Source organism: Echinops telfairi, unplaced genomic scaffold, assembly GCF_000313985.2.
Source record: "Echinops telfairi isolate 266 unplaced genomic scaffold, ASM31398v2 ScPeMD7_7472;HRSCAF=8510, whole genome shotgun sequence".
NCBI lineage: Eukaryota > Metazoa > Chordata > Mammalia > Afrosoricida > Tenrecidae > Echinops > Echinops telfairi.
In genome coordinates this window covers 4,263,053-4,281,632 of record NW_022111376.1, presented here as the reverse complement: position 1 = coordinate 4,281,632, position 18,580 = coordinate 4,263,053, and the positions used below count along the sequence as shown (strand labels likewise).

Here is an 18,580-nt window from a genome sequence, read left to right as displayed (position 1 = left end):
TTAAATAATATTGAGAAGGACCGCCATCATTAATAGAAAATAAATATGTTATCTTTTACTCGCTTTCCCTGAAAAATGTTTTAAAATCTTTGTTTCAATAACAATTTCAATATGACCAGAGGGGTAGGAAATGAGCTTTCTGTATGGTTTTTTTTTTCCTCAAATGATTCGTTCTTCCTGCACAATTACTTTTAAAAATTCCTCATTCCTCCTTTTCTTAGTATGATTTTTTTTCTTTTTCTGATTTCTAGATGTCAGTGTGTAACTCATTCTTTATCCCATTGTCCTTGGTAACTGAGAGCCCTCAGTTATGATTTTTTTCCCTTCAAGTACAGTGTTGGCTGCCTCCCATGAGTTTTTGTTTACTATATGGTGTTCTCTTCATCGATTTTATTTTTTTAGGTATCATGCATACAATTGTAGTTTTGATTCACTTGAAAGAACAGTTTGTGTATGCTTTTAAAGCCTTGTAAATGGCAAGAGTTCTTGTTATTTGTTCCTAGCTTTATTGCCGTGTGATTAAGGAGTGGTTTGTACCATCTATATAGAATGTTTAATATGCTTCTAATGTAAGGGAAAGTGAGCATCTATTTTCTATTGTCCAAATTATCTGTCATTACTGTAGTTGGGCCCTCAGAAAATAAATACTAAAGGCATATCGGTCTCTTAGAAGTAAAGTTTGAAGATCATTCTGCCACCTTTAGAGTGGTCCTATTGGCTGATCAGTCTCCTTTTGTCTCTCCCTGGGTCTTGAGATTGTTTCTGAGGTCCCATAGCATTGAATGTGTCATGGGCAGTCAGGGTCAACACTTCCCCAAAACACTTTAGAGTTTTATTTTGAAAGGTGGCTTAGCCAAGGTCTCCAGGCATGCTCCAAGACAGGGTATTCAAATTCCTGAAGTTGGGTCCCACTGCACTACGGTGTGTGACAGTGGACAATATTATTTTCCTATTTGTGTTTCAGCATCTTTACATGGAGGGAAGAGGGAAGCAAAGCTCTGCTTGTCTGGTGGCTTCCAGGACCTGTCTAAAGTTGACGAGGTAGGGACCACAATGAGGGACAGAACAAAAGGGACATGGAAGGAAGCAGTGTCATAGGAGCAAGTCAGGAAAGCTGGGGCAGGCACCACTCTCCCTCTCAAATTCCTACGATGCGAGAGAAAGGTGCAAAGTTCATGCTGGGTAAGTCTGTCTGCAGGTCATGGATGGAGGAGAACAGATAAACCTTTAGGTCATTGACTTAAGACTTAAAACCTGAGCTGAGAACAAGTTTGGATGCCCCCAAAAACCAGAAACACCTTCCGTACTTTGCTGATACGTTTATTAATATATTTAATGTTTCCCCTTATAGCTGATGGTGATAGAAGCAGATGGATCCCACCCTTGCCCTCCCAACCCCAATAAAGTACAGACACAGATTTTATTTAGCATGTACAAGCATTGGGGCATGTGTCCAAATTCATCTCACTGGGTTACCAGAGCCAGGAGAGGTTTGTGGGCAGAGTGAGCCTGGCGGGCCCAAGAATTGAATAGGCCAATGCTGAGGACAGGCTGCTCTTCAAGGCTCTGTCACCTGAGTGGCAGCCGAGGTGAGAGCGTCGATCATACTGAACAGAGCTGCCTGGACCTGGTATAGGAGACAGGGGGGCTAAGAGCCATCATCCCATAGACATCTGTGCCTCTGGGTTCTCATCTGCAAAATGGGGATACAAAACCGGCCCTGACTGTACTACAAGGCTGTGCTAAATCTCCAAAATAGAACTATTTTGTGAAAAGTGCTTTGCAAAAGATAAAGTGCCATATGTATTTTGGGGAGTTCCCTTGCTTGATTGTGGTTGTGCGATTGCCCCAGGGTGAAAGGTAGACCAATTGATTCATGGATCCAGGGGTCAAGGACGTGACAGAACTTCGTCACTGTGCCTTAGATGGGCACAATCCATGTCAGGCAAGGCTCCCTTAGTTCCTTGGCCCCAGGAAATCACCAAGGCCCAGGAGAGTCACTGGGGAAGTTACAGAGAGGGTCACAAGGGTCAAGGGGAGGAAGAACCTGGCACGCAAGGTAGGGACCATTACAATCATCACACACACAATAGATACCCATTGAATGCAGGGCATTGGATTGGTAGTGCAGATGAAAGATGGATGCGCAGTGTGGGGAGAGGGAGGAATCACAGCAGCAGAGGGAGACATCCTGTCCCAAAGAGACTTCCTCTTCCTAAAGGACTAAGGCCACTGTCTGTCTATCTGCAGGAGAAGAGAAGGGGAGCAGGGAGACGGGATCGATGCACTTGGAGGTTGATGCTCCAGGGCACCGCAAAGGCAGTGGTAGGTTTCTCGAGAAGGCAGTGGGTGCTAACATTCTTTGGAAAGAGCTAATCAACGTACAGATGTTCAGAATTATCAGGTGGTGGTCACCGACAAGCCTAAGCATCACAAACGCCACCTGAAGAATGCAAGTGGGCCATCTGACTTGAACTGGACTGTCATGGAAATTCAGGGCATGGGCCAAGTGGGCAAAGGGCCACCAATGACAAATCCTCTGTAGGTCTGCATTTGAGGAAAGAGGATGGAAAGCAACTGTCTAGATGCTCCGGCTGCTGCTGCAGCTTTCCCCCAACTCCCTTGGCAGGGGGCTTAGGACCTCCCGGGGAACTGAAGGCGGCCCAGCCCCGCAGGGCACCAGCTGGCACCTAGGAGTAAATGCAAACAAGCCAATAGAGCACGTTGAAGAAGAAGAAGGCCAGCGGGAACACGACCCGGGAGTAGTCATCCAGGCGGTCAATGTGGATGCAGAGGTGGCCCTGCTGCCAGGTGCTACCCTCGCAGTTGGCGATCACGCAGAAGTACTTCTTGAAACCCTGGCGCCACATGCTGCAGAGGAACTGCGGGGGCGGGGCGCTCCCCACGTCGGCGGGCTGGTCCTCCTGCTCGTCATCGTCATCACCATCACTATCTCCCATGTTGACCACGGTGCAGACAAACGTTTCCGGAAGCTGTCGCGCACGCAGCCGGGCTGGGACACTGGCTTCCGCACGTCCGCGGCCACGGCGACGGTACTGAGATGGGCAGGGGAAAGAAGTGAGCAAAGGGCAAGGGAAGGGGACCCAAGGTTGGGGGCTGCCTGATGCCCACCTCAGCATTGTTCCGAGGCCCCCAGAGTCCCAGGAAATCGACTCACCCCACCCCCACCTCCACGCCCCAACACCACTACCATCAGTGCCCCCCTGTCACTCAGTCAAAGGGAACATCCCACTGTCTAAGCCCTCAAGGGTACGCCTCCAACTTTCAAGCCCGTACCCCCAGTCGCTCAGACCTGACTAAGTTTTGGAGAAGGATGGGCTTTCATCTGGGTGTAGGTCAGGAAGTTGAGCATGGCAAACTCCGTCAGCGCACAGAAGCAGAAGACAAAGCAGGTGGTGATATAGCAGTCCAAGGCTGTGATATAGGAGACCCGCGGGAAGTTCTTCCGGGAAAAGGTGCTCAGCGTGGTCATGGTAAGCACAGAAGTGACCCCTGCAAGGGCACAGAGATGAACGTGGGCTTAGCGCCAGAGCCAGGGATTGCATTGCTGAGAAAACGTCATTCCTGACCTTGGCAAACTACAGGCACACACACGCCTGACTCCCTTACCTAGCGATGTTCTAGCCGATGCCGCGTCTTTCTTGATCCAAAAGGAAACCCAGGAGAGCATAGTGGTCACAGAAGAAGGGACATAGTGTTGAATGGCAACATAGCCAAATCGCCTGCTGATGTTGAAGAAAGACGTCAAGACGACGAAATCCCCTGGAAGACATGAAAAATGGCACTTGATATGACATTGACACAAGATTCCCCACCCCCCACCCCAACAGTATAAGGGTGTTATTATTTGGCTTATTATTCTCATCACACTCCGAAAATGGAGGTGCGTTGTTTCCATCCAACAGACAGAAGGTCAGAAGAAACAGAGAGAATCTGAGAGGGGGCCCTGAGACTGGCAGACTTATTGTCAGTTCACAGCTGGGGCTCGGACTATAATCTCCCCTTTGTCAGTTCACTGTTCTTGCCCCTACACCTGTCTTTCCAAAGTGGTAGCAAAATCAGATACAAGTGAAAGCATCAGTTAACCCTCTAGACTTCAGGACTAAACAGCGGATGTCCAGGTGGTTGACAAAGGCTTTCGCATCTTTTGGGACAGCATGTCTAATCCGTAGACCTGTACCTTACAATGTATGGACTTAACTAGCCAAAGATGGACTGTGCTGAGGTGGAAGGAGCAAAAAAAAATCCTTCAACCCTTTCCCACATCCATACACTGGTGAAATGCTTTGGTTAGCACTGGTCTGGCAATGGCCAAAGAAGTCACTCTGGATGACTCCCCGCTCCACATGGGTGACAGAATCTAGTCTAGAGTGATCTGACTCTCAAGACTCATCATGATCTAGCTCCAATGGACATAACCTAAACACACACCCCTATACCCACCCACCCCCACACAGAGAGAAAACACAGCAACTGTACCCTGAACTCAAAGTCCCTGAGAAAGCCTGCATATTGATGCCAATATTCAAACTCTAGGTTCCCTGTTCTGACTCAAATTGTGTGTTTCCAGCAAATGGAAGAATGAGATGAAAGTGAAAATTGCTGCCAGCCCTCAAGATGTCAGGTCTAAGGGTGCATCCACAAGGCAGACCGAGGCCTTCACATTTATGTGGGTATCATATCCTTGGTCTTGATGCTCATCCTAGACACCAAAGGGTTTTTAGAGGACCTGGTGACAACTTAGAGCTCCAGTTGGCATCTTCTACTTTACCCTCTGGGCTGCCTGACACTTTGCCCCATCCATCTCCAAACACTCGGTATTCTCATGATACCATGGTTTCTTGGCAGAGTTTTTAATATTTTCTGGTGCAAGAAGATTTAGGATCCCATTGACTTGTTCTCTTTTTATTTGTTATTGCCAAAGAAGAAACTTCTCCACGTTTTCAATAGAAGCAGTCTTCGTGGGCTGGGAAAAGGATGCAAACATACACCTTCTTCTTCAGGAAGAGTAGAGGAACATGCATAAGGGAAGTAGGAAATCTGTGCTGAATATCCAAAGCAAAAAGATGCTGAAGATGCTTTCCACTCTTACCTGTTTGGGCTGGACCACAGGTGGCTCATGTTGTTCAAGTCTGTGCACTGCACTCTCAGAAGGACACAACATGACTGTGTCCAGAGGATTAGGCCTAGAATGATTAGCATTAGTATCTAGGATCCAAAGCCTTGAAGAACAAGAGAAGGGGTTAGGCTGTGCAGCCTGTAACAGAGTATGACCCAGGGCTGGAATGGTCACATTGGTCCTTCAATCTTGGCCCTTTGGAAGCATGACTAGATGTAATTTAAGCTGGGTACTTCAAGAGAAAAAAAAACAAAACCTAGGTCCAATGGGTGAACGTTTTAGGAAGACCAGTTTCAGATGAACGGGGAGATGGTTCATGATCTGTCTCGAGAGAGAATTCTCTTGTAAGATATTGAACCTTTGATTATTGGTAAAATTCCAATCGTGGCTCAACAGCCATCAGTAAAGGGAAAACTGTTCACTGGAGGCAGGAGTGGGTTCTTGAGAGGTTCCCACAGCAGAGACTCTCTGGCTCAAGAATAAGAGGGCCAAAGAAGCAAGTTGTCATGACATTCTGAACCCTTGGGGGCTGAGTCTGCTTCAGACAATAGCCCTGATTAGAGAATGGTCCCAAGGTCCACCTGGGAGAGTTTGAGACCAGGACCAAAGACCCCACAACACTGGAGAAACCGTGATTCCAGACCAATTACTCTCCAGCAGAAGATAACGAAGTCCTTTTCAAGAACCTTTCTTATTCCCAAGGGAGATTGGTGCTTACCTACTGGAATGGCTTGGGGGATGATGCCGGCTCTGGGGCTTTGTAGTCACTAGGGCACCATTTTGAAACAATGCACAACCATCTACTAAACGGAACCACTAGTGACTTGAAAGCCCCTGGGCCTTGTCTCCTCTGCTGCTTTTGATGGGGGTCCCAGTCTGGGGCAACTAAAATGCACAAAATGCATAAAAGCAAGAAGCAGGCCCATGGTTCGCTGACAGAAGAGCAAAGGTCCCAAGTCAAAGGTAGAAGAACTGCCACCCCAAGTCCCCCCGGTGGGTAGGGAGGGGGTGGAGTATTTGTAAAGCAACCCTCCACCCCTGCCTAGTACTGTGCCAGCAAAGCTCTAGCCAGATGAGTGTGATCTACCCCTACCCCGTAACCAATTCAATAAGTGCAGATTCAATAAGTGCAAATGCAGATTCCTGCTGAGCTGCAAGGAAGCAAAGCAAGATGCCTCCCATGGCAAATGGCTGTTTGAGTGACCGGGTTCCATCCATATTCGGGCAATGATGGGAGCAGTGCTTCCACTGCCCTGAACTTGATCAGTATATGTAAAAAGGGGTTCCAGGAATGCCCAGGGAGCAAACCTGCCTTGGCTCCTCATTCAGCTCACCTAGGAACACAACCAAAGACGCTCACACCTAATAGAGATCTGGAGCTTAAGAGACACAAGACCCTCCCCTTCAGCCAGAAACCAGCTGTTACCATATGTATGTTGACTAGGCCTGGAATTGTGCTTGTCAAGTGTCAGAACCTCTGAGCTGCTTCTTTAAGATAAATGGCAATGTGATGTAGCAGCCTTTGGAGTTCTGTCCCCCAGACACTGCCTTGAGACCAGAGGTTCCCAAACTTATTTGGCCTATAGCCCCCTTTTCAGGAAAAAACACCCCAAAATTACACAGTGCCCGGCCCCCAGTCATTAAAAATGTTTCTACGGTAGCCCACAATCCAGGATCAAGTGTAAGGTCTGCTTCTGTAGCCCCTCTTGATGTTTCTAGCCTACTCAAGGGGCAGTATCACTCTCTTTGAAAAATGCTTCTTTAGACTCTCCCAAGCTTCATTTCACTGACGTTAGAACACCATCTTCCTCTTCCCATTGGGACAGATTCTGTTTCTCCACTCAACCAACTCAGATTGATTCTGGAAATGGAGAACTCACATGAACTCCATTCCACAAAGTCATCTGAGTAGGTCCGTGTTCTAACAGCAACCTGGAAAGCAAAAGGTCTGCCCGAAAAAGCTAATTGCCATTTCTGCCAGAAACAAAGCTTTATCTACTTACCTACCCTTTTGAGGGATTGGCAAAGCACTTACTTCTTTGCAGATGAGACTGAGGCATGGTTATAAAGTCTCAGTTTCCTCTGCAAACAGTTGTAAGTGCTTTGCATTTATAAAATGGGAGCCAGGTCCTAGGGTAGTTTCCTGGAATGAAGGCAGAACCTTTGTGTGGAGAGCCCCAGCCATCTCTACCACCTTCAACCGGACCCTTGGCTTACATAGCATACTTACCAGCGGGGGTGGAGAGCATTTCCGTTTTGTTGCTCATCCCCTTAAAATCAAACTGAAAGAGCTTCCAGGAGTTGTCCTCATTCATGACAAGCTGAAAATCTGCCCACTTGTAGATCACCTCACTCGTAGGATAGGAAACTGGAAAGCAAGACAGGAAGAACATGTGAGCGCAGGAAGCCTCTCTGAGGGCTCTCCCGGCATGGAGGCAGCCTGAGCAAGGTCCTTGGAGTCCTGACGCTGGCCTTGCCAGCGGGGGGACTGTGCCTCTCTTACCTCATTGCAGAAGTCCTTTCAGGAAGAATATTTACTGAGCATCCCTCAGTACCATGCTCAGGGCTGGAAATACAGAAATTAGCAAGGCATGAGTGCAACCCTAAATCATTCACAGTTTTGTAGGGAAGAGAGTGAGTGTACAGCTAACAGCCTGGGCTAATTAGAGTTGCTCTGAGAAGCAGCTATTCGTGGGATACTGAGAACACAAGGGAGGAAGAGAGATCAGAAAAGAGTCTGTGGAGTAGTCTTGCAACTTGAGTCCATTTTTCCATATAGATGGGGCAGAAGGGGCAAGGGGTGTGTTCCAGATACAGAAATGTGAAATGTTAGTGTGTTGTAGAAATACCAGAAGTTCACAGGGGATCTGGTGTGCAGTAGTGGTAATAGGGGGTAGTGAAGGGCCTTGGGGGTCATTCTAAGGACATTCAAATGGTTTCATGAGAGTTCTGGAAGGATTTAAAACTAAGACGTGATCTGGTTCTATATGGCACTTCAACTAGGTCACCCTGGTCCTTCATAACATGAGGATATTCTGGTGTTGGACATACTAGTCCCAGGAGGCCAGTACACTAATCCAGGCAAAATAAAACAAATGAAGGCAGGCTTCAAAGCTGTGACAGACAGAATGCGGAGAAGTAGCCAGGCTCAACAGAGATTAAGAAGAGAATACCAGCAAGATGTGTTGATTGATAAGATGTGGGAGATGAGGGAAATGGAGGTTCTAAACTACTTGGCTGATACACATGGCAGATATGATGCTATTCAATAAGACCAATGGAAACACAGAAGGAAAAACACATTGGATTTGGAGATAAAGGCTGAGAGACGACAATGGGTTTACTCTAGGATATGTTCAGTTTCAAAGTGAAGATGTTACAAAAGTCAAAGGGGGAGATGGAAAGGCTTAGATCAAGGTAGTGATAATGGAAATGAAAATGAGCAGACACATTTGAGATGCACTTCAGAGTCAGTTGACTGATTTGCTGTGGAGAGGGAGGAGGAAGGAGAAACCCAATAGGATGCGGAGTTTGAGCAACATAGCAGGGAATGCGATGGGCGTTGAGGGGAAGGCAATCTCACCATCTTAGGAGGAAAGCAAAAGCAGAACATTGTAAAGGGAAAGATGAGGAAAAGAGGGGCCCAGCATGACTCGGAGACCCCAGAAACCTAAGGAGGTACTCACAGCTAGAGAAAGACAGAGGACAAGAGTGAGAATCCATTGGAAATCTTTGCATATTGAATGTACATCCAGCATCAATGGTCATCCTGGAAGGGAGAGAGGAGCCTCATTAGGCTGGCCCTGAGAATGTACTGTCCATGCGGTCTAGGCCTGGGGGCCACCACCAGTGAGTGGCGACAGTAGCTTTTAAGACAAAGAACTCCATAGAGACACATAAAGAGAAGAAGAGCGGTATGGAAGATTCTGGCTACTCTGGTCTCCATCATCAGAGAAGTGTATGAACTTAGAGGAACTCTCATTTCCTATCCAGCCTAACTCCCAGGTCCTACCAACACTCTACCACTTTCCACTGCCACCCCCACCAGACAACCTCCCCTTACCAGGCATCCAAATATCCAGACTGACCTTCAATACCTGTCAACTGCTGTGCTGGTGCTCTGCTTGGGAAATTCTACCACCGTGTGGATGGGTCTTAACACTCAGTTCCCTCAAGGGATGAAATTGTGTAGGCAATCCAGTCAAAATAGTATATTCTAGTGGAAAAAAACCCAATGGACTATAACATAGGCTTGGGACGTAGCCTCAAGCAGTGGCTTTCCATTTTAAAGCTGCAAGGTCTGCTTCTGTATAGCAGCGAGTTGGACTAATGGTCTAGAAAAGATGGAAGAGTCTTTAAAAGGATCATTTGAGATGAGACCTCTCTCTGTCCCTGGATTCCCAGAGGTGGGGGAGGGTCCCAGGAGGTGTCCCTCAGAGGCTTCACTTACCTAATTGTGTACAGCACTTTGCCATCCTTGTGGATGCGGACCATCTGGTTTGGCATGGTGATGGAGTGCTCCTGAGTCCTCTTAGATTTCCAAAAAAAGGTGTCTGGGATCCACAGCTGGCTCACCATGTTGCTCTGCAGAACAAGGGTCTTGATGCTGTCAGTGCTGTCATTGTAGCAGAGGCGTTCATCATACCAAGTCTGGTAGAAGATGATGTCAATGGTGTATTCCTGGTGGAAAAGAAAGAAAAGTGCGCACTTGGTGCTGTTGGGTCAAAGAACAGGCACGTACCAATAGTGTTTGCTACTCTCTAACATAGATTGAAAGGCAATGGTGTCGAGCACATAGAACACTGGACTAATTCTTTCCCCCCCCTGAAAAACTATTTTTTCTATTGGCAAGCCTCTTAAATCAGCATTACATTAATAGCAACTGGGAGTTAGTTAAGGAAATGCACTTTGAAGATTTCAATCATCCCTCCAGCCCACCGTCAAGTCTTCATCCAGGTAGACCTTCATGGCCAAACTGTTTTCCTTTCATCATCCCAATCACTTGGTGCCCTAATACAACTACAGGGGACTTCATAGTCAACTCTCGGTCTCCTCATAGGTGGTTCTTTTTGCCAAAGTGTGATTCATTTCTAAAGCTTCCAAGTGTCCAAAAACATCTCTTAGAACTTGGCACAACTACCCACTTGGAGCTATGTTTATTCCACATGATCAACGACAGATCTTGCAACAATTCCACAATTTAGATAGAAAATGTTGCCCGATTGAATGGCAAGATGCAATTGTGATCCACGAATATCTTATCACCATGTAGCAAATTGACAGACAGACCCAGGTAAGACTGAGACCTAGAGAGGGTCCTGTGGTCACATCACAGACAAGACTTCTGGAAGAACACAGGCAAATCAAGGAAGCTTGTATAAGAACCTCGAAGTTCAACGTCAGTCCAATGGGGAAAATGGAAGTTGGTGCTCTCAAAAGATCGTGTCAGGTCTGACTTTCTAGATCTGATCCTCAGAGCCATCCATGTCTGAGTATACAATTTGTGTCGCTGTAATGTGCTCTGGCCCAGTTTGTTTCTTACCAGGGAGAGGAAGCATGTCAGAAGAAGTAGGAGAATGACAGTACTTGATCACTAATCTGTAGACTATGTCCACCACCCACATGAACCAAGAGTCCTGGCCAGGCAGAAAGAGCGAACAGAAGTCAGTAGACATTGACCAAGATGACAGAAACGGAACGTGCCTTGCAAATGGTTTCAAGGGGGCATGAAAGGAAGAAGACACCTTAGATTTCTATGTTTTGTTTCTTTGTTTTTACTTTCCTCCCCCTGCAAAACTTCATCTACTTCAGATCAAAATTTGAAACAAATGTTAGTGAACTCTGGCTGGAGCAGGTCTCATCACCTACCATCCTCGTCTCCGTTGGTTAAGTGAAGGATGAGAAACAACTAGTAAATGCTTCCAACCTGCTCCCCGACCTCTATAGAAAGAAGGATGTGAGCGCAGCAAACCAAGTCTCTGGCATTGAAAGCCTTTTGCCGCTATTGGCCAAAGGTTCCCGCCAGCCTCCAGTGTGCCTAAGGGAGTTGAAAACCCCTTCAGAAGCCACTTTGGTTTGCAAAGAGGAAAATAACACGTCTGACTGTAGCCATTTTGTGTTTTCAGGGGTTCCCAAAAGACAAAGAGCATCCCCAGTGGAGAGCAGTCTGGGAAGGCCTGTTTCACCTAAAAACAGACAGAAGATGGTGGCTTAATAGCAAAAACTGCGCGTCTCGCCTCTCTGGTCCCGTGTGAGGCTCTGCTGTTACACAGGCCAGGTCAACACCCTCTCAACACCAGCCTTTCTCTAGCAAAGAAAAGATCCTAGCTCCCAATAATTCTTTAAATTGCAAACACCCATCGTTGGTTGCATACAGTGACATTTCCTCTTTCAGCTTTTATTTGGGGGGCACAGATGTTAATTAACCTCAATCTTTCAGTCTCCTGGAATTATATTAAAAAATAAAAGTGCTTTCAATCACAAGAAAAATAGAAAAATATCTATTTAGCTGCATGTTTTTAAAACAAGGAATGTCTTTTTTTGGAGTGGGGAGGGGGGCTTTGTTTTGATTTCCCTTTCAAACAAGAGCCCCTAACTTCTGCTTGTGTGGATCTATGCATGCATATGCACACACACATGCAGAGGAAAGCATGTGTTTCCTTACTAATCTGTAGTGTACAACTGCGCATGGGTTTCGCCATAAGATTATTGGGTCACCTGACATGGCTCCAGGCCAAACTTCGTGAGAGTAGCTACTCAATTGCTGGGAGTCCATCAAAGATGAGGAGATCAAGGCTGTGGCCAACAGCTCACCAAGTAAGCAGACAGAAGACGAGAAAGGCCAACAGAGCTCCCCATCCCTAGCAAGCCCCACCCACCTGCCCTCACAAATGATCCCAAGTGGCTGGCAGCTCCATCTTGGCTGGCCACTGGTTTGCTTGGTAGCCAGTGAAATGCCACTCCCCTCAGCAGCCATGCCAATCACGCCATGGAATACTGGGCACTCACAACCATGCTGAGGTTCCTCCAACTTCAACCTGAGTCCCAGCGGCAGCACTGCCCACTACACGGGATCAGAGAAGGGAGGCCTGCACATTGGCCAGTGTTGTAACTGCTTCAGCACACATACCCCCTCCTCTAAGCGCAACTCCACAGTGCCCAAGGGGGGGAAAAGCACCTCCTTTGCTCTTAAAAAACCCTACTGGGAGCACAGAGTTCTCAGGGAAAAGCAAGGCCAAATGTACATTTGAAATGTGCAAAAGGCTCTCAACCCCGGTTTGAGCACCACCTCATGGGGCAAAACGAATCAGGTTGGTGGCTCCCTTCGGGATTCATGTCGTGTCAGGCTTGAGGCCTGCTAGGCAATTAGACTGCATCTTTAGGGCTGGGCATGTACTCACACTTCCCAGAGCTTAAAGGGAAGCCAATGCTGTCAGAATTTGCATGCATGGAGAAAGGAGAGAGGGAACATTTGAATACTTCGAGTGAGGCTACTGGGCTGCTGCCATAAGAGGGCTTTAAAAATTAGCAAGATGAGAGCAATTGATTTCCCACTATCACGCCTTGCTCATATAGCAAGGTGATTGTAGCCCCCAATTTTCCACCACTCTTCACTTTTAAAGGATGCTCTATCTCATCCAGAAAACATCCATGCATCAATATTCTCCACTCTCAGCCTAAAGAAAACTTGGCCACCAACAGATGGGCAGAGGTGGACAGGTTAAGGAGGAAAGAGCAAATCAGTTGGGTGCAATTAAGACAGGCTACTTCCAACACACATTGACAACACCTGAGAAGCAAATTACTGCACACTGAACACTCTCGTTAGCTTTGAAAACCCCCATGGGAAGGATGAAGGCAGGGACGGCAGTAGTTCCCACTGGAGAGTCTCCTGCCTAGCCACTGTCCTCAGCCCCACACCAATTACCTGGATGTTCCCTTGCCCACTCAGACCAAGAAATGACCACGATGGTGGGGCCACAAGACCCGATGCTCTAACTCATGCTCTGGAATGCATTTACATGCGATTTTTAACATAACTGGTTGTTATGTTGCCCATCAAGAAGTGGTAAATTGCTAGGCAAAAGGAATTCACAATTCTACTCCTATTAGTCACATTGAAAGAAGCAACAAAGGGAGTTACAGGCCTACATGTGACCTCACAAGCCATCATAGCCATGTGTGGTGGCCCCTAGTGATCTTCACCCCCTGATGTTTATGCCCTTCTATAACCAGGCACCATGGAAGGGTCTCATTCTGCCACCCAGCCTATGCAAACAGCTTGATCTACTGTGAACATTTACTTACCTTTGAGTGTCTATTTGCAGGGCCTATCTCAGAGTCTAGGCTATGGATTGATTTAATTGCATGGCAAAATGGCCATTATGGACTTGGTCCATCATTGGTCAGACTTGGCAGATGCAAGTGACTTTCGGCAGAGAATCTTTCGTACAACATTAGCATAACTAACTTGTACTGAGTCCTTGACAGCAGGGGGACCATGGTTAAGAGAGCAAGACAGGCATACAACAGATCATTACAATAAAACAAGGAGGCCAGTTCAGGTAGACAGTCGTGATAGAAGGCAGAAAGGTTCGAGTGGCAAAGAAAAGGAGCGTGTTGTGAAGATGGGAACACTTCATAGCAGTGGAGGGCAGCAAAGATATCATGAGAAAGATATGTAATTTGAGCTTGACCCTGAAGGATAAGGATTTGAACAAGAGGAAATGCGGAGCCATGGCATCCCAATTGGGGATCCCAATAGCTTGAGGGTACCAATTGGTTTGGGAACATCCATTTTCTAGTTTGACTATAGTGCATGATCTCTCCAAAGACAACCCCATTGGCATCGAGTCAATTCTGACTCACAGTGACCCTACATTGGGTTTCTGAGTCTAAAATTCTTTAAGAGAACAGGTAGTCTTATCTTTCTCTCAAGCAGTGGTTGCTGAGTTTGAACTACTGACTTTGTGGTTAGCCGCCTAAAGGTAGATCCTAATTGCTAGAAAATAGGGCTTGAATGTCACACTCTAAGTAGAGTCCGTACTGCAGGAGTTAAAACACTTGGGAGGCCAGGTGAATAGGTAGTAGAACATGGGGGAAGGCTTTTGCATAGTCCATGTGGGAAATGATTACGGTTAATGGGCTAGTACTGACACTAAGGCAGTAGTAGTGGAAAGAAGGAGCCAGGGAACACATATCAATAATGACAGATGTAAGTCCATATGCAGCATTATCAGAAGAAAAGAGCCATTTCACTGTGGTGTTTAAATATGCTTTATTGTTTTTATTTCAGAAGGTCCTCTTCAGGTAGCAAGGGACTTACCTTTTCCAGTCTCACTCTCAAGCCATTGCTGGTTCAAATCTCTCCCTTGAATTCTTGGAGTGATTACTGACACAGAGAACACAAAACCCAAGGATGTGGAAAGCCCCTAGGTAAGCAACCTAGATAGGACATACTATAATCAAAGCCCAGTACTCACCATGTCCACGATGGAGACCGGACCGATGTTATTGACAGAGAACTCCACAGTGACCACAGTTGGCTTCCCTGTAAGGGAACAGAAGAGACAGAGGGTCAGTGTCAAACAGGGGTGTGAGGCAGGGGAGGGAGTGGTGAGAGGGGGAAGAAAGGGGAGTGAGGAAAGACACGGTGTGGGCATCCAATCCTATTTTTCCCATGGTTCTGTCATGGCAAGATGTCATTTACGCACTGCTAAGAGTTGGATGGATCTGCAAGGTCAACCAACTAGTCCATTATTGCCTTTTGTAGTTGGAAAACTGAGGGTGAGAGAAGAGTCTTGATCAAGGCTAATGGCAATGCTGAGGTCAACCTTAAGTTCTTACCTATCCAGTTGTTAGTACATGATGTTGTCCATGTGCATGGCACCCCCACCTACACCCAAAGGTCCATTTTCTACACCTAGACCCTGGACCCCCATTCCCTCCAAGAGAGGAAGATCTTTGATCAGCTACTTACCACCAATGCCAGGGCGCAGTCTGTAGTCATAGTTGCTCAGGATGGTGTTCAGGATGTGGGTGGCTTTTGAGATGCTGGTAGCTCTTCGGCCAGTAGCAGGGGGCTTTGTTCCTTCAGTGATTGGCTTTGTTTCAGGTTCCTGTGACTTGGGGCTGTGGGAGCCATCACTGTTTCCAGAAACTCCTTTCTCTGACTTAACCTGTGGTCCTTCGACACTAGAACAAAGAAAGAAAGAAGGTCTGGTACAAGGAGAAAAGGCAAGATTCCTTCACCCAGAGACTGGCCTTCCTCAAAGGGGGAGCCACAGGCAGCCAGCGTGTGCTCACAGTCATGCACCACAACTTCAAATAATAAAGAGAATAATACACGAAAGAAGAAAAACCTTCTGCCAATGTGTGACACTTACCTCTGCTATCTGAAGTCAGGGCCATGGTACTTGTGTGGGCGACAGTGATGACCGGGTGGGGGAGGTGGGGTCATAGACCCTGGTCTGACTGTGCTTCCATGCGTGTGTTCGTTCTGTGACCATTCATCATCTCTACACTTAGGATTATAATAGTTTTTCTGTATACATTTCCTTTCCCCCATTTTTTTTAAAATAAAAAAAAACCCACTTGCCAAAATATAGACCAAAATTGGTTCTTGATTTTAAAAAACTGAAAACTGGGTGAAGGGAGATGTCAGACAGTGCAAGATATGACAAAATAATAATTTATAAATGATCTAGGGTTCATGAGGGAGGGGGGAGCAGGGAGGGAGGGAGAAAATGAGGAGCTGATGCCAGGGGCTTAAGTGGAGAGCAAATCTTTCGAGAATGATGCGGGCAATGACTGTACAAATGTGCTTTACACAATTGATGTATGTATGGATGGTGATAACAGTTGTATGAGCCCCTAATAAAATAATTGGAAAAAAAGCAAATATTTTAAAAAGAAAAGAAAACAAAAAGAATATTGACTAGCTGGGGGTATAAAAAAAATCTTAAATTGTATGGCCTTTTGGTATGGCGTGTTTTAGGCGTCCTTGTGTTTAGGCTTCTTTACACTAGAGACATGCTAACATGTAAAACAGGGCTGAGATTTCCATAAGAACCTGGTAAATGAGTCCGGTAAGGAGAGAGGAAATCCAAGTGGCCCTGAGGTGATGACAGATGAGGTGGGTGCTGAATGCATGATCCAGCACTCTACGATTCCCTTTACTTTTATATGTTTGAAACATTTTCATCGTAAAAGAACACTGGTGGGTTGTTTTTTAAGCAAAATGAATCAATCTGTCCTGAAAAAGCAGGAAGAGTGGCCCCTTTGGTGGGGGGAGCTGGGATAAGGTCGGGGGACTGCTGGTAAGGTTCCAATTGGAATGGTGAGCAGTTCACACGCGATTGCAGTGCTTTCAGATTTTATACGTTACACTTCTAAAATGATTTCATTTACAAAAAAAGCAGCCATTAGATCAATTGCTCCCCAAGACATGGGGCAAGCAGGGCAGGGCATGTGGGCTCGGCCCCTGTGTGGCAGACCATTTTGAGGCAGGATTTCCACTCTGAGGACTGCCTAGCTGGCACACAGATGTGTCAAGTGTGTGCCATTCCTCATCTTTGAAGTAGCTAAATCCCACTGGGGGCTAGGCAAGAACTCCGTGCTTTCCACATCCAGAAGATTCCTTCTTCTAAGACCTCTCAGCCGCCGACCCTCCCCCCACCCCCAACTAGCCCCACTGGAGCCAGTCTCTGCATGTCCCTCTTCCAGTCTGAATGCTCCTTCTACTGGATCCTGGGAACAGGGGCAGGCCAGGGGGCGCTGATTTTTGTGATTGCGTTGTTGTTTGGAGGGTTTTGTTTTGCTTTCCAATCAACCCCTCTGTTTCACTCTTTAGATGAAGACAATGAAGGCCAGAGGGGGGAGGGGACTTGTGTCCAAAGTCACTCAATTAATTCAAGACTGCGCCTGGGCCAGCTAGAGATTTGCAGGTTCGACTTGGCCTTGACATCATAGGGTGCCATGGTATTGACAGTGTTGTTCCTGGTTGCTGTGCATCGCCCCCTCAACACCCCTCCCCTCACTGCTTCCTGCCTGCCTGTCTCCCTCCTTCCCTGTCAGTCAAGGTGCCATCTCTCCCAACTTACCCCACGACCAGGCTGTGGGTGACTGTACATCCCTAATGCGCACTCGGAAACATGGAAGCCCCAGCTGAGGCCGGCCCCACCCGAGGGCACCATGAGCCAGCAAGAAGCCACCCAGCCCCTCCTGGAGGAGCTGGCATAGACCTGTGCGAGGAGAGAAGCCCAATCCCTTCTCCCCACCTCTGAGAACCAAGATCCAAGCCCACTGCCATGGGGGCTTCAAGAGAGCCTGGCAAGACCAGGCAGCTTAGTAACTTGCGACGGTTTCATACCCAGTGGGAACCCATCTTCCCCTCCAACAAGGCAGACATTCCAGAGACAATCTTCCTTACAAAGTCCCAGGGCCGGAAGAGAAGCCAAGGAAACCCCGCTGTAGCCTTTGGAAGTGTGCCTGTGCGCCGGGTTGGGGATGGGGGAGGTGTCTATGAATCCGCAGACCTCAGATAGGAACATTTCTGGCCCCAGCTCCAGTGCCCCAAGACCTCAAGGAGCGCCTGGGGCAGGGAGGGAGGAGAGGAGTAGCAGGATTGGGCTCTCTGGGGCCAGAAACCCTGGGACTGGCCCAAGAAACAGGATGGGGAGCAAGTAAGTTAGAGTTGCCTGGCTTGGTGCCCAGTGCCCAGCGGACACTCACAACCAGTCCGACCAGGTGGAAACACGCTAGTCGGCACTCAACGTTTTAGGCGGCTTCCCTTCCAGGCCGGAGCACCTCTCTAAGTCCACCCCAGGGGCGCGTGGGCCAGGTCCCACGGCTGCGCCCCACTGCCTGCGGGAGATTCGGGAAGAAGCGGAGCAAAGAGCGAGCGAGACCGCTGAGACAGCGCGTAGAGGGGACCCACGACCCGCCTTCCTTCCTCGAGGGAGCTGGTCAAGGCCGTAGCTGCCCAGGGAGCAGGCAGCCTGCGAGAGAAAGAGAGGTGGGCGCGGGGTACTCGGGCGCGGGGCGCAGACTCCCAGAGTCAGCCTGGCTCCAGGGCTGGGACCTGGGGGGTCAGGACTCTGGGATCCCTGGAGGGAGACTCACCTCGCCTGGAGCATGCATATGCCCAGAAGGAGAAGCAGAACTCTAGGCGACATCGCAGCCTCAGCCGGGACCAGGCGCGACCACCCGGGAGGAGGTCGCTGCACTAGGTCTGAGGCTGAGAGGCTCAGGTGGAGGCTTTTAGTCTAACTTTCACTCCTCCCCTCGCCCCAGCCCCGCCCCTAACCCCGCCCCTAACCCCGCCCCTGTCCCGCCCCCCTCACCGCCCCCACAGTCCCCGCCAGCTCTCCAGGGCGCGGGCACAAGCCCGGGCGCGGGCACAGCTCCCCGGCAGCTGACCGCCCAGGGCAGAGTGGTTTT

At 48.1% G+C, this 18,580-nt stretch overlaps 1 protein-coding gene across 1 annotated transcript; it reads right to left on the bottom strand.

The window, feature by feature from the left end:
- Positions 1-1,336: 1,336 nt before the first annotated feature.
- Positions 1,337-18,331, bottom strand: GABRE (gamma-aminobutyric acid type A receptor subunit epsilon). The gene is made up of 9 exons (XM_004715624.2): positions 18,263-18,331; positions 15,120-15,334; positions 14,623-14,690; positions 9,591-9,820; positions 8,827-8,909; positions 7,371-7,508; positions 3,631-3,783; positions 3,314-3,513; positions 1,337-3,056 (listed from the first exon to the last, which is right to left on the bottom strand). The coding sequence occupies exons 1-9, from the start codon at positions 18,313-18,315 to the stop codon at positions 2,691-2,693; spliced, it is 1,506 nt and encodes a 501-aa protein (XP_004715681.1). The 5' UTR covers positions 18,316-18,331; the 3' UTR covers positions 1,337-2,690.
- Positions 18,332-18,580: the final 249 nt, after the last annotated feature.

What these genes read in the sequence shown, in the direction of transcription:
- GABRE (XM_004715624.2), bottom strand. Translation starts at nt 18,315, where the DNA reads ATGTCGCCTAGAGTTCTGCTTCTCCTTCTGGGCATATGCATGCTCCAG. An exon ending in AATGCTCTCCACCCCCGCTG is followed by an intron (nt 3,784 to 7,370) that starts GTAAGTATGCTA and finishes CATGTCTTCCAG; the next exon opens with GGGATTTCGTCGTCTTGACG. An exon ending in CTTCTCCAAAACTTAGTCAG is followed by an intron (nt 3,057 to 3,313) that starts GTCTGAGCGACT and finishes TGCCCATCTCAG; the next exon opens with TACCGTCGCCGTGGCCGCGG.